Raw genomic sequence first — 13704 nt, forward strand, 5'->3', positions numbered from 1 at the left:
CTTCAAGGCTTAGGCACAGCTGTGGAAGGTTGGAGCCTCACGCACTTCTCCAATGCGATCTCCTGGGAAGTCCCTCTCGCCACCCTCACTCAGCGCTTCCTCAGCGGAGGCATCTACGAGAAGCATGGGACGCCTTTTTTTCCTTCCCTTCTTGCCATTAGAGGATCTCCAGCAGCAGAGGCGGCAGCCGCAGAACCAGGAACAGCAGGATGAGCACCAGGAGCACCAGGCTGCTGCTCACTCACCTGAAGCTGCACAGGCCAGAAGGGGCCAGCGCTTGGAAGTGGCTTGAGAGCACCTTGCTGCGCTTTAGGGGGCCATGGGGACCCGTTTCTGCACTGGCAGTCCTACTCAGAAGGACTTCCATGAAGATCTGGTTTCTCTGTTCAACAGATGGCCAACACTCCTCAAGAGATGTCATTCTCTTATGAGCACTCACCATGTTTTCCGTACCCTGGCGAGTTATCTCCTCCATGGAGGTTGCCAACCTTTCCATGGTGATGCGATCCTGCGCCAATGACTCCACAAAGGCTCTGCTCATGGTCGCTATGGACTCCTCCATTCGCTCCACACTCGCAGCGACCCTGGAGACAAAACCTGCCAGAGACTCCTGCATCTGTGCATGGAGATCCATCACCTCTTCTCTTGCGGATGGACCCAGAGGCAGAGGGTCGACATGCAGCGCAGCTGAGCTGAGCTGGCAGAGCCCTGCGCCCTCCGACGAGGACTCTCCACTGCTGTCCCTGTCTCCAGAATCTGCTGAGGCTCACTTGTGAGCTGTGAAACACCAGGTGACAACACTACTCTATGTCCCGAAGGTCCCCCCGAGGTGTGAGTGTCTGCGCTGGTGCTGGGTGCGCTTACTTCTGCTGACGCTGCGCCCTCAGAGGTTGGAGCTTCCTCTGAGGAGTCTGGCTGCACAGCCTCTTCCTCCTCCACAGTGAGGACGGGGGCTCTGGGTGGTACTGTGGGGGAGTTAAGGAAGGAGTTAGAGATGTAATGCCAAGGTCCTTCTGGTGACTCCCAGCGAGTTGGCATCTGCTGACACCTGCATCCATGCAGCATTGGTCTCAGTGGGAGGCCTCTTCCTCCCTGACCTAGGGAAGAGGACCTCCCTGTGGGCCCTAACCCCATCCAATAATGCCTGCAGTGAAGCCTCGTCAAATTTGAAGGCAGCTCGGCCTCTGCCGCTGGCAGCAGCTGGTGCAGGCTCCTCTGCCATTGTGCAAGAGTGGTTGAGAAGCCTGCAGAAGTGGAGAAGCTTGCTGGACACTTTGAAAGCACCACGAATGATGACATCATACTGTGGGGATTTCTGACTCGAATTGGACAATTAGCAAGGCTTCCCACATGCTGGGAATTAATTGGCCACTTGAGGGAAAATTGCATGGAGCTGGCTGACACTTTTTTATGTGTGTCAGAAACCCCACATTCGGGGAAACCCGACCATTTCCCACACGAGCCGAAAATCGGGGCCAAAGAGTCCGCACCTACCTGGTGCCTCCGTATCTTTGGACTCTTGCGGTCCTGGGCCTGCAGGCATACGCCTGCTTAAAGGCCCACGCATCCCGGGGCGCATGTGGTTCGCAACCGTCCCTGGGATCACGTGGGCCGACCCAACCAGTCACAGAGGGGGATTTCCATTATATTTGTGGGGATTCCATTTACGTACGGAATCCCCATAAGCTTAATAGGAGTCCCCTAAAAAACACACTTTCACTCCACTTAAATAAAAATAGATCATCACATGTTAAAAATTAATTAAAACACAATTCAATTAAACATTTAAAACAAATTGAATCTTTTGAAAAATAAATATAAACATTTTTAAAGGGGCCAAAAATAATCTAAATTAATTTTAAAGGTTTTTGAATGTTTTAATGATTTTTAAAATGTTATTTTAATATTTATTTAAACCCTTAAGCTAGTATAAGAAGGCCTTAGGCCTGCTTTTACCAGGCGTAAGTGTTTCATGGGCAATCGCTAGGCAGTAGTTGGGCAAATAACCCAACCCTGCGCCAGTGAATGTCCATTTCCTGCACATTCGCACAATCTGTCAAGCTGAAACTTGACAGATCTCAAGTTCCGGGTTTTCACGCATGCGCATCGCATGCGGAAACATGGAACTTGCGGGGCTAGGCCCTGGAAAATCCAGGCCAGTATGTTCCTCTTAATTGTCATGTTTCTCTCTGTTATGATTTGGTCTTTCCCGACAGTTTTTACTTGTGTTAACAACAAAAAGACCGAGTCTCATGAACCAAAACCTGCAACTGTAAGTGGGATAGCTGGCCATGGGACTAACAGTTGACCGTTAGTTATTTTATTACACGTCAGAGATCATGAAGATTATGAACCATAATCTTTTTTTTACTCCAGAAGGTATTAAATACCACATTGTCAGACTGTTACGTTCAGGCTAAAACTAATTTTCAAATTTATTTACAAATAAGATAATTGTATAGAAGCAGAAAGACAGAGCAAGAAATTGGTGGTCCAATCCTGGATTTACACAAGTGTTTCAAAACGTGAAAAGAATCTGAGATCTTTGTTGTTCTTTTTCAGTAGCTTTTGAGTGAGTGTCTGATGTAATGTTATACGAACAGAGCCCCTCTCAGCCATCTCACGTGTATAGGCAATGCAAAGCGAGGAAATGAGAAAAAACCTCTTTCTCATTTATATATCTTTGATGCTGAAGCAGGCATTGGATGATCAAACAAATTATTTTCAGTGGTCTCCCAATTGAGATGCTAGCCATTTTTAACACTTAATTGGACAAGGTATGAGCAGTATAGTTCTGACCAGCTGATTCTCTATTTGCTTTTCATACCTGGCAGGAATTGAAATCAGTTCTCACCTACCTGTCGATGTTTTTAAACAAATTTCCCTTGATGGTTTAACCATTTAGGATGTAATACATTTGTCTGTAAACTCACACACTTTGAAACAGAAGTGGCTGAAGGTTTACAAATAAAGGGGGAAAAATTCAGTTGGTTGTGCCTCCCGTTAGTGCCTTAAGAGGGCGCTAATGGGGCGCAAAGCAACTAGAGGCCGGGCGCGGCGATGTTTGTGCCGCTCGCGAAATTAACTAGACATTTTGCGGTGGCGCTAAACACCACCGCCACGATCTCCTGCACCGGCAGATTGTGACGTCAGTCGAGTGCGCAACACCCCGTTAGCGCCCCAGACCGGATATTGAGTGGCGCCCCCTGCCTTACCGCCTGCCGCTAGCAACGACAGGTTGAGGGGAGCGTTATGCTGTCAGAAAAGGACTAGGGGAGCACTATTTAAAGGCGACCGCTTCCTGCCTTTTTTTGTCGGTGACATTTTTGCACCACGCAGTCTGACAGAGAGAGAGAGAGAGAGACTTCTGGAGAGATTCAACGCTGTGTGATGCAGTTTTGAGTACTGAGCAGCACTTTGCAGGTTTATTTTGATTTGCCCTTCCTTGCTTCGCCAGCGCTCTGGTAGCGCCTCGCTCCTCGGCGTTTGCGCCTTAAGACAGGTGTGAAGCGCCTGATTTAGCGCTCCAATCACCTCCAGGGGCGATAAAAGCCAAGTTTGCTGTCGGAGGCGATAATTAGCGCCAGGCGCTGAACTTTGCGCACGGCCGACAATCGCGCCCCAAACGGGGCGATACTGGATTTTTCCCCCAAAGTGCCCATTGTCCTTCAAAAGACCAAACAGCACCCAGAACAAATCCTTTGCATCTTGGCTAATCTACAGATCAAAGGACCTGCCTTGCAGACAGCCAGGATCTCGTCTTCATTTTGAAGTTTAATAAGGATAGACAGCCTTCATCTTAACTCTAGTGATTTTTAAAACACATTTATCCTGTATAATCAGATATGGCCATGTATATTCTGTGTGGTGATATAAAAGTAAAGCAGAAATCTCCCAAATTTTCATACTTCTCATTTCACCTCTCCTTTCCAACTAGGGTTGCCAACTCTGGCTGGACATGTTCCTGAAGGCTTCATCACATGACCTCCCACCTCCAACGGGCCTGTCCAGTCAAACAGGCCTTTTTCCCATTTCCAAATATTGCTAGAACTAATAAACAAAGTGTTCAAAGAAAATGGAAAAAAACATCATTTTTTTATTGCCCTTATGCTTTTTCTCCTGGGTTGCTCGCAGCAGTGTCCAGGAGATTAATCTTCAATTCTTAGAGACTCCAGGGCAACCCTGAAGGATTGGAGCCTGATTTTCAACACGCTGTTGTTCTGGGTCTGGAATGTCAGCTTTAATTTTTCTCTGCTTTGTCCTTCATTAAACCAGAACATAAACTGTGTTGGAACACACCACCAGTCAGCGGGCCTGTACCAATCCATAATACCTGCACTCTTGAATTTCAACTAGAATTGAATATAAAATAAACCTTGTAAAAGTGGTTTATTGAGAAATGAACCATGGTTCATGGGCAATGATGTCCAGCACCCCTTAACAGTTCCTTCTTTTGTCAACCTCCTCCTTCTTATTTGCTTTCTGTAACTACTTTCTGTTACGCTATTAATATATTGAGAGGTTTACCTTAAATAAATACTGTTCATTTTAATTCATCTCAAATATTAACATTTAAAGCATTATTTCAAGGACTCCATTATCATTGTATCATGTGACTACCAGGATGGTAGAAGGTTGGTAGAAGGTGAACTAGATGGACCTCTTTTTTCAGCCAGCAATTCCTATATTCCTATGTTGTAACTGCAAAAACAAACCATTTCAATGACACAGTTATCCTCTTATTACTAGATTAAAATTAAGTATTAATGATCTTAATATCTTTTGGGAGAAGGCATCATCTTCAGTGATGGAGCGACTATTAAAATATCAAATGACTTGGTGAAATAGAATGAACTACAATTTGACAATGTTAAAAAAAGGACAAGATACATTAACAATAATTTAGTAGTTGTTGAATTTCTAATTCTAACTGATGATTCTTCGACCCACAGTCCTTCACAAAGATATCGGGAGCTGTCGCGCTGCTACCATAACAGGAACATTGTCAAGGATCTCTCTGAATGACGACGAGGAGGAGAAAGGAATCAACCCTGAAGGCATGAATTTTTCAACCCTCCCTGGAAATATCATTTCCAAAGTTTTGATACAACCGCCGACTATGCATGTACCAATCGGAATGAACGAGTTGACTGAGCAATGTATAAAGAAAGACAACAGTGAATTGCGACGGACAGTTTATTTATGCACTGATGACAATCTAAGAGCAGGGGATGCTGAGTTGGCCCAAGCCCAAGAGCGGATGATGGAGAGTGAATACATTGTAATGCCAAGAGGCTCAGCAAATGTCCAACCTATCATTAAAGATGAAAGCAAATTAAATATCAGCATGGAAGGCATGCCACACGATAGGTTAATGCATTTTAAGGTTAATCCTGAATTTAATACAAGTGCACCTGTGATGGATCACATCAGTTTCAATTTAGATCAGCACCTCACCACACAAGAACACAAACAGAACATACCATTTGAGCCTCGGTCAGCTGTAAAGAACTTCATTGTTTCAGAACTTGATGAAAATAACACTGCACTATCAAGGAGTGAAACAGGCTCAACAGTATCCATGAGTTCTTTAGAGGTTAGTAGGTTTACATCAAAACAATGCAGAAAAATGTACTCGAGCTACGTACATGGGGTGGACTCCTATTGAGGTGGATTGTTCGACTTATTTATCTGGAGAATGTGATGTTGTTGTTTATCATGTCTATCCATTAATTTTCAACCCACTACAAGTTACAACTTATTCTGTACAGCCCTCAAGAGAAAAGAAACTGCTCCACCAAGTAAACCTTATAACCTTTAAATAACTTTTGCCAGTATTAACACTCAAATCTTCAGATGCAATTCATTTGTACTGCTTTCCTTTATCCTCTAGTTTAATGCAGGCATTTACCCCCTTTATTTTCAATGTGTTAACATCTCCCCTAAAATAGCAGGCAAGGAACGTCATATGAATCCATTACACGAATGTCACCAACAGAAATTCCGAGGCTTTAATAAACAGGCACGGGATTAAAGGGTTTGGGTAACAAAGTGGCTGCTTAGTGCGTAGTTACATTATGTAATTGTTTAAGTAAACGATCAAAGCTATTACATTTCTGCATATAGCTGAATTTATAAATATAATCAATTGAAGATGTAGAATATCCAGGGGGCTGACACTCCTTGGCACTTCCAGTACACTCAAGTGCAATGGAAAGGTCAGAAATCAGGGCCCCAACCTTACATGGCAGTTTTCTGAGGGCCTTGTAAGGGTTAGCGCCTCCATCCAGCCCAGCCCAAACAAGGCCATCAGCATAGGAAGGGGTTGGGTCAGGGGCGGGGACTCCCAGTCCATGGGAGTTCCCTGGTTCCTGGCCTACCAAGCGATGGGTGACCTTTGCACCAGTTACGCATTTAAGACCATACATACTGCCCGCCCCCAAATGGCGACCACCGAGGGGTCTAGATCTGGACTGTGTCCAGGAACCCCTTCCTCCGATCCCCAAAGGGAAAATTTTGCTTTATATCGGCCACCTTGCAAAGGGGGCTGAGGAGCACTAGTGACTCCTTTCCAATAGGGACCCTGCAGCCTGGCACCCTTCCACTGCAGCCCTAGGCAATGTGGGCACCTAAGATGCATCCTAGTAACGCAGATACCTCCCCCACCCCCACCTCCCCCCCAACCTACCAACTTTGGTGGGGTCAGCATTAGGGGACCCAGGTCGATGCGTGCAGGCAGTTACTTGAAGATGCAACAGATTTTTGGCCACCACGTATTTGAACAGATCCATTGCCAGTCAGTGGATCAAGAGAGAATAAGAAGGAAAAAGTTGACAAGGAGAACAGAATATGTTACAATTTGTACAAGACAATTCAGTGTTCTGTGTTACAGTTTGTACAAGGCATTTTAACATTCTGTGCTCCATTTTGCGCTATGTTACAGTTTATACATGATATTTATTACTCCATTCCAGTTTGTACAAGGTAGTTTAATACTCCATGTTTACAGATTGTGGGAGGTATTTTTATACTTCATTACATCTTGTGCAAGATATTTTAATACTCCATGTTTACAGATTGTGGAAGTTATTGTAATATTCTGTTATAGTTTGTGTAAGGTATTTTAATATCCTCAGTTACAATCTGTGCAGGGTATATTATTGGGTGGAATTACTCTAATTGCACACGTAGTGCATTAAATGGGTGTTCAACTTTATGCTCTTTTGTACAACCCACAGGAACACACAACTTTACTCAGTGTGCTTTCTGGAAGCTCAGGTGGATGAGTTGGGTTTAAAGCTAGTGGGGAAAAGTACCTGCAAGGTTGCTGATGAACCAGCTAAACAGTCACCTAACCGATATATAGAGTGGTCTGGGGCCAATTTGGCTGTGGTGTGCGGAGCTTCTGGGAAGAGCGGTTGGAGAACAAGAAGACGTAAAGAAGTATTTGTGGATCAGCATCTTTAGGTCATAGTAGACGATAACAAGGGCGTGGCAGAATGGAAGGGCAAGCCATCAGTGCCCAGAGGGAGGCCATCACAGGGGAGGGCAACGAGAGATCACATACCAGGAGATGCTGGAAGAACATCTGGAAGAAGGTGTCAGGCTCAAAGAACAGCGTCAAAGTTGGAGAGAAGAATTAACATGAACAAATGTGGCTGCTGCCATTTATGGGAAGTAGGCACTGATGACAGTCAAAGTAAATTACAGGTCTCAGAGAATTTGTTTGACTCCGTTGGTATATTTAGCCTGAAATTATCCAGTAACCTGCTGCAAGTATAACACAAGTAAACATAAAGATGAACATGCCAGGCAACATCCGTGGAGAGAGAAACCGAGTCAACGTTTGTTCTGTGTCAACGTTGACTCTATTTCTCTCTCCACAGATGTTGCTTGGCCTGCTGAGTTTTTCCAGCGTTTTCTGTTGTTGTTTCGGATTTCCAGCATCCGCAGTATTTTGCTATCATAAATATGAACATACTTGTTAAGTAGCACAACAGGACCAAAAAAAAGGAGAAACTAGAATGATGCAGCTGAAAAAGATTGAAGACTGTCATTACTCACACTTGCAGTTAACAATTACAGTGCACTCCGTCACCTTCATTCTCACACACTTTCTGCAGGTAAGCTATCCATCCCTAAAGCCATAAAACTGTACTACTGGCTAAAATGCACAGCACACAATATTCACTCAGTGATTGCATCTTCATCTTTATTTATCTTCCCTTTGTAGAGAAAGGTACAGCAAGACCAAGGCTTCACCCCCTTGCAAGATGCCAGCATACAGGTCACTGGCTGGGGGAGCTGTACCTGGTGTGGATGACATGCAGGATGGAGGACAAGAATACACAGCAGGTTTGTATAATTCTAATCACACACCTTCCCTGCACATATGTTTTCTCAACAGATATAAAGCTGTAACTGTGCTGGCTCATTGAACTATTGATTTTTTCATGTGCTATTTCTGTCTCTTGTTACAGGTAGGACAGGAGCAGCACGATAGGCCTTCTCAGCAACAAGCCTCACCCCAGCACTTAGTGTTACTACCGCTTGAAGCAGACAACAACCCAGAGATAGGTGCTCTGTGGGGTTTTACAGATTTAGAGGAAGGATATGTTTTTGTCGACATGTGTGGCAGTAAGCTGACGGAGCGAATTGCCCACCCATTGAAGAACCTACATCACTTCCATACCATTGATTTCAATGGAATGATAATTGGACGGGTTCTATAATGGGCGGGTGATCCGCTCCACCAAGTTACAGCCACGTGGTGAAGATGAAAATTGACCCCAGCGTGTGCAGGGCGGTGAGGTAGAGGCTGCAGAAGTGATCTTTGCTGCTGAGCAGAAGGATAACTTCACCTTGGGCACTCTAAGTTGCTTCTTGACCCTGATCTCAGGAAGTTCCCAGACAGCCATTGAGCAGCATCAGTGGCATAAGAAGGGGAGATCTAAGACATACATGCAGCAAGCACAGTTGGAGCATCTCTCCAGAATGGTCTCACTAATGAGCATTCAGTTCCACGCTCTGCACTGTGATAACAGCCAGCTTCAGTGCGCTTGGAGACAGACTGCAAGGGACTATGAATGAGTGATTCAGAGGCCTTGTTGGATTGCAAATTTCCCATATGGGCAGTCTGCCCTTGTTTGCTTGACCAGAGCAATGGCTGACATAAGGACATGTCCTCCAGCAGAGGCATGGTGCCAAAAACACAGGAACAGTTAGGCAATTCTCACATACCCATCAGCCCCTTGACTACAGCTGCCTCTAGACAAGTAGCAAGAGAAGCAAACATGCCCTGCAGCTGGCTATCCATCTGGGTCTCTCACATGTTGAAGTGACAAGTTGAATCACAAACAGGACTACTGCACAACGCTCAGGAAGCCTCCACACCGATTCCTTCCAGCAGAATGTCACTTAAGAACAGCATCAGTCTGACTCAGTGGGTCGCACTCTCATCTCTGAGTCAGAAGGCCTTGGGTTCAAGCCTCACTCTGGGACATGAGTCCATAACCCAGGCTGATGCTTCAGTGCTGGTACTGAGGGAGTGCTGCACTACTGGAGGGTGCTGTCTCTCAGATGTGACATTAAGCTACAGCCCCATCTGCCTGTTCAGGTGCATGTAAAAGATTCCATGGCACTATTCAAGGAAGAGCAAGGCGTTCTCCTGGTGTCCCAGCCAACATTTATTTCTCAAACGGATCAACTGTTCATTTATTCATTTGCTGTTTCTGAGAGCTTGCTGTGTATAAACCAGCTGCCACATTACCTCCATTACAACAGTGAATGCACTTCAAAAGGAACCTATTGGTTGTGAAACACTTTGGGACATCTGGAGCACATAGTAAGGTGTTACATAAATGGAAGTTCCTTCTTTAGTGAAGTAGATTTAGCACCACACTGGTACACTCAGTACAAGGGGTAGATAACACAGTACATCACAATAAATACACCACACATTCACTATTACTTTCAATAAAGACATGACCCATTACCTTAAACTTTACTGTTATTTAGTTTCAAATTTAATAAACTATACTATTGAGGTTATTTAAACTTTGAAAATTCATCCGCTCAAACATAAAGGCAGGCCTCGAGGAAAGAACTATTGCTGCAGAAACTGGCAGACCTGTTCTGCTTCTTGCAGTGGCTGCTGAGCTTCTGCTGGCTCCTTGTCCTCTTGTGGCCATGTCTTGTTGCTGCTCCTCAGCCTCCACAAACAGATGTATGCCTCTTTCCTTGTGCAGCACGCAATGCACCACAACCATTCTGCCAATTCTCTCCAGAGCATTTTGTAAAACACCCTGGTGCCATCGAAATATTGAAACTGTTGTTGAACCAGTCTGCCTAATGCTGCTCCATGAACGTGCTTTGTTGTATGTCCATTGCCCATTGCTGGGAGGTAGGGGGAGTATCGTGATTGCATAGAAGTGCCTCATTGTAAACAGACAATCAGCATTGTTTTTTCACCTAGAATAAGTGGGGAACATGCGATTCCTCGAGATATGGGTGTCATGGTTTCTTCTGGCCACAGATTGAACATTCATCAGATGGTATCCTTCTCTGTTGCTGATGTCAAACGATTGCCACTTGGTTGATGGTGTCCTGTCCTGCCACACCTTTTGAAAAAGCCTCTCAGCCTCTCTCATTGCTGCTGCATGCTGGTGCAGATTGTAATGTGAAAACAGGGTTCTGCAGTGATGCACCATAACAAGATTAATTCTTATCATATCTCTTACCCTTTGCCCAGAACGAAACTGTCATAAAAAAAAGTTGAGTGCCTTCATCACTGCCAACGGTGTTGATGTTGATCTTTGGCTGGAGAACTGGTTCCAGGAGATGTCACGATTTATCTGCTTGGTGTTGGCTCCTCACTCATTCCTCCTCAGTGAGCTCGAGGTATCTTTGTTGCTGACACTGTTGTATAGGGTAGTAGTGGATCTTGGTGGTCCTACTCCAGTGGGAGTACTCCTCCCCGTCCCTCCCTCCGCTGATCCTACTATTCTCCCCCTCTGAAACATCGAGTGAAATAAGTCTTGCTGAACCACTGAAATAGCTGACCTGCTCTTTCAAACAGGGTAGACTTTATGAATTAGTGCTCTGGGCAGAGAGCTTCACATCGCAGCAGCGGGTATCAGGATTCAGCCACAAAGCTCAACATAACTTGCATGATTCCAGTATATTGAAATTAATTGAAGGAAGATCATACAGGAAGTGCTAACTTCCACAGTCAAATAGAAACATAGAAGATAGGAGCAGGAGTAGGCCATTCGGCCCCTCGAGCCTGTTCCGCCATTTAATGAGATCATGGCTAATCATCCAAATTCTGTACCCTGTCCCTGCTTTCTCCCCATATCCCTTGATCCCTTTAGCCTTAAGAAATATATCTAACTCCTTCTTGAATATATTTAATGAATTGGCCTCAACTGCCTTGTGTGGTAGAGAATTCCACAGGTTCACCACTCGCTGGGTGAAGAAATTCCTCCTCATCTCAGTCCTAAATGGCTTACCCCTTATCCTTAGACTGTGACCCCTGGTTCTGAACTCCCCCTCCATCGGGAACATCCTTCCTGCATCTAGTCTGTCTAGTCCTGTTAGAATTTTATAAGTTTCAATGAGATACCCTCTCATTCTTCTAAACTCTAGCGAATATAAGCCTAATCGACCCATTCTCTCTTCATACGTCATTCCTGCCATCCCAGGTATCAGTCTGGTGAATCTTCACTGCACTCCCTCCATGGCAAGAACATCCTTCCTCAGATAAGGCGACCAAAACTGCACACAATACTCAAGGTGTGGTCTCACCAAGGCCCTGTACAACTGCAGCAAGACATCCTTGCTCCTGTACACGAATCCTCGCGCTATGAAGGCCAGCATACCATTTGCCTTCTTAACCGCCTGCTGCAATTGCTGATGGACCCCTGTCACATGAAGCATTGCATGGGAGTGCCAATTACGGCTTCCTATTCTGTACCAGACCTTTTGCCAACTCCCTTGTCTGCTTTAACACTATCAGTGTAGCAATGTCATTAGTATAGTGTTGGCTGGATAGAAAACATAATTTAAATTGGTGTTTAACAACCTAGCTCTGTCCTGGGAGGAATTTTTGGGAGCATGGGTTGATGGTGTTTTCATATCTTTATACTCTTCCCTTGAGACTTGTGCGACATAGTGGAAGAATTCGCAGGCTGATTAACAGTCTGACAGGCTTCAGCATGAACACTCCTTCCACGGCCGTAACCATCTTTATACAAGCCGATGGGGCGGCTCGAGGCTATTATGGACTCTCACAACCCGTATGTTAAGGGGAAGCCACCCGCACCCACCGGCGCGACTATCTCGCTGAATGTCATCCCAGAATTCAGAGCCGGAGCTCTGGTCTCCACTCGCTGGGACTGTCTAGGTTGGGGTTCGAACCCTGCACCTTCTGGCAGGAATGCTACCACTCATGTTCCCGTGGCCGCGCAGCAGTCAATGGAAGAAACCGCCCATGTGCAAAAATTTGAATGGGCCGCACAGCCAGTTAAAGGGACCACGCAGGAAAATAAAAATGAAAGGGAACATTAGCTACCAAAGCATAGGTAACATGCAGTAATGTTTCATTAATGTTAACTCACCAAACTAGTACATTTTTAATACAACACATTAACCACAATGCGCAATGTAATTTCTCCCTATAGTTTTGAATTGTAGGAATGTTACTCAGAAAATTCAATTAGGCCCAACACCCTTTTAGAATCTTTTATTTCTGAAACACGTGATGATCTTTTCCTGCATTGTATATTACATTATTAGATGCTCATTTTCATTTCTTTTTCAACCTACCAGAGTCACCCATTGCCCCCTGCTGTTGTTTTTCCATCACATCGGATGCCTTCTTCCAAGCAAGGTGAATGGCTGAAGTGGCAGCAATTGGCTCTTTTCGCCAGCTTGGGACTGGTGTCCTTTGAGATTCGCTATCTGATCTTCTGCGTTAAGAGGCTTATATTAAATCCCCTTTAAGACCTTTAATCCTGGTTTTCATAAACTCACACAGGCTCCCTCAGCCTATGACAGCTATGAACACTTAATACTTCCCTGCTATGAAGACTTCCCTGATGATAGACAGCTGTATTATTTGCCATGGTTTTTGCTGGAAGACTACATGAGTAGTGTAATTTTAGTGACCAAATCCCCATACTGCAGATGGCATAATCCTCAGCTCAAAGGGAACATTTTCCAGTCCTTGGTGAAAGCAGAGAGCAGAATGAGCACTGAATCGGAATCAATCTTGCCAGATTTCTAAGCATGCATGCACAGTTGAGCCTGAGCTATAGTTGAAAACTGCTAAGAGCTTTATTTTCATAATAATATTAGCATTATTTATCAATATTATCATTATGATAATATTTTTCTAATATTATTTACTAATGTATTGAAATATAAGATGTGTATGAGGATGCACACAATTTTCCGAGATTCCTGTCAGGAATGCTCTCATGCTTTGCGTCAACCTGTAAAAAATAGGCTGAGGGAGCAGGCAGGGACTTTCTGGGCTGAAAGCCATTAAAGAGAAGTCTGGTGTTTTAAGATGAAGAATATCTGAAAGTGCACTTTATCTTTAGATTTCTGATGGGTCTTATTTTCAGAACAATTTTGTATCTGGCCTTTTTTTCCAAAGGTTTAGGGTTTTTGGAGGATGAGGAAAAAGATGAAATGAAGGGT

At 44.7% G+C, this 13704-nt stretch overlaps 1 protein-coding gene across 4 annotated transcripts in view; it reads left to right on the forward strand.

The window, feature by feature from the left end:
* adgrb3 (adhesion G protein-coupled receptor B3) overlaps positions 1-13704 on the forward strand; it is a 1304794-nt gene that overhangs the window by 1274430 nt on the left and 16660 nt on the right. For all 4 annotated transcript variants that reach the window (XM_085996562.1, XM_085996563.1, XM_085996564.1 and 1 more), the window contains one exon: positions 4953-5596. In XM_085996562.1, the coding sequence (XP_085852688.1) occupies positions 4953-5596 (644 nt within the window). The remainder of the gene's footprint in view (positions 1-4952; positions 5597-13704) is intronic.

The sequence above is a fragment of the Somniosus microcephalus genome, chromosome 9 (genome assembly GCF_052327205.1).
Source record: "Somniosus microcephalus isolate GS21.2 chromosome 9, FLI_Smic_1.0, whole genome shotgun sequence".
NCBI lineage: Eukaryota > Metazoa > Chordata > Chondrichthyes > Squaliformes > Somniosidae > Somniosus > Somniosus microcephalus.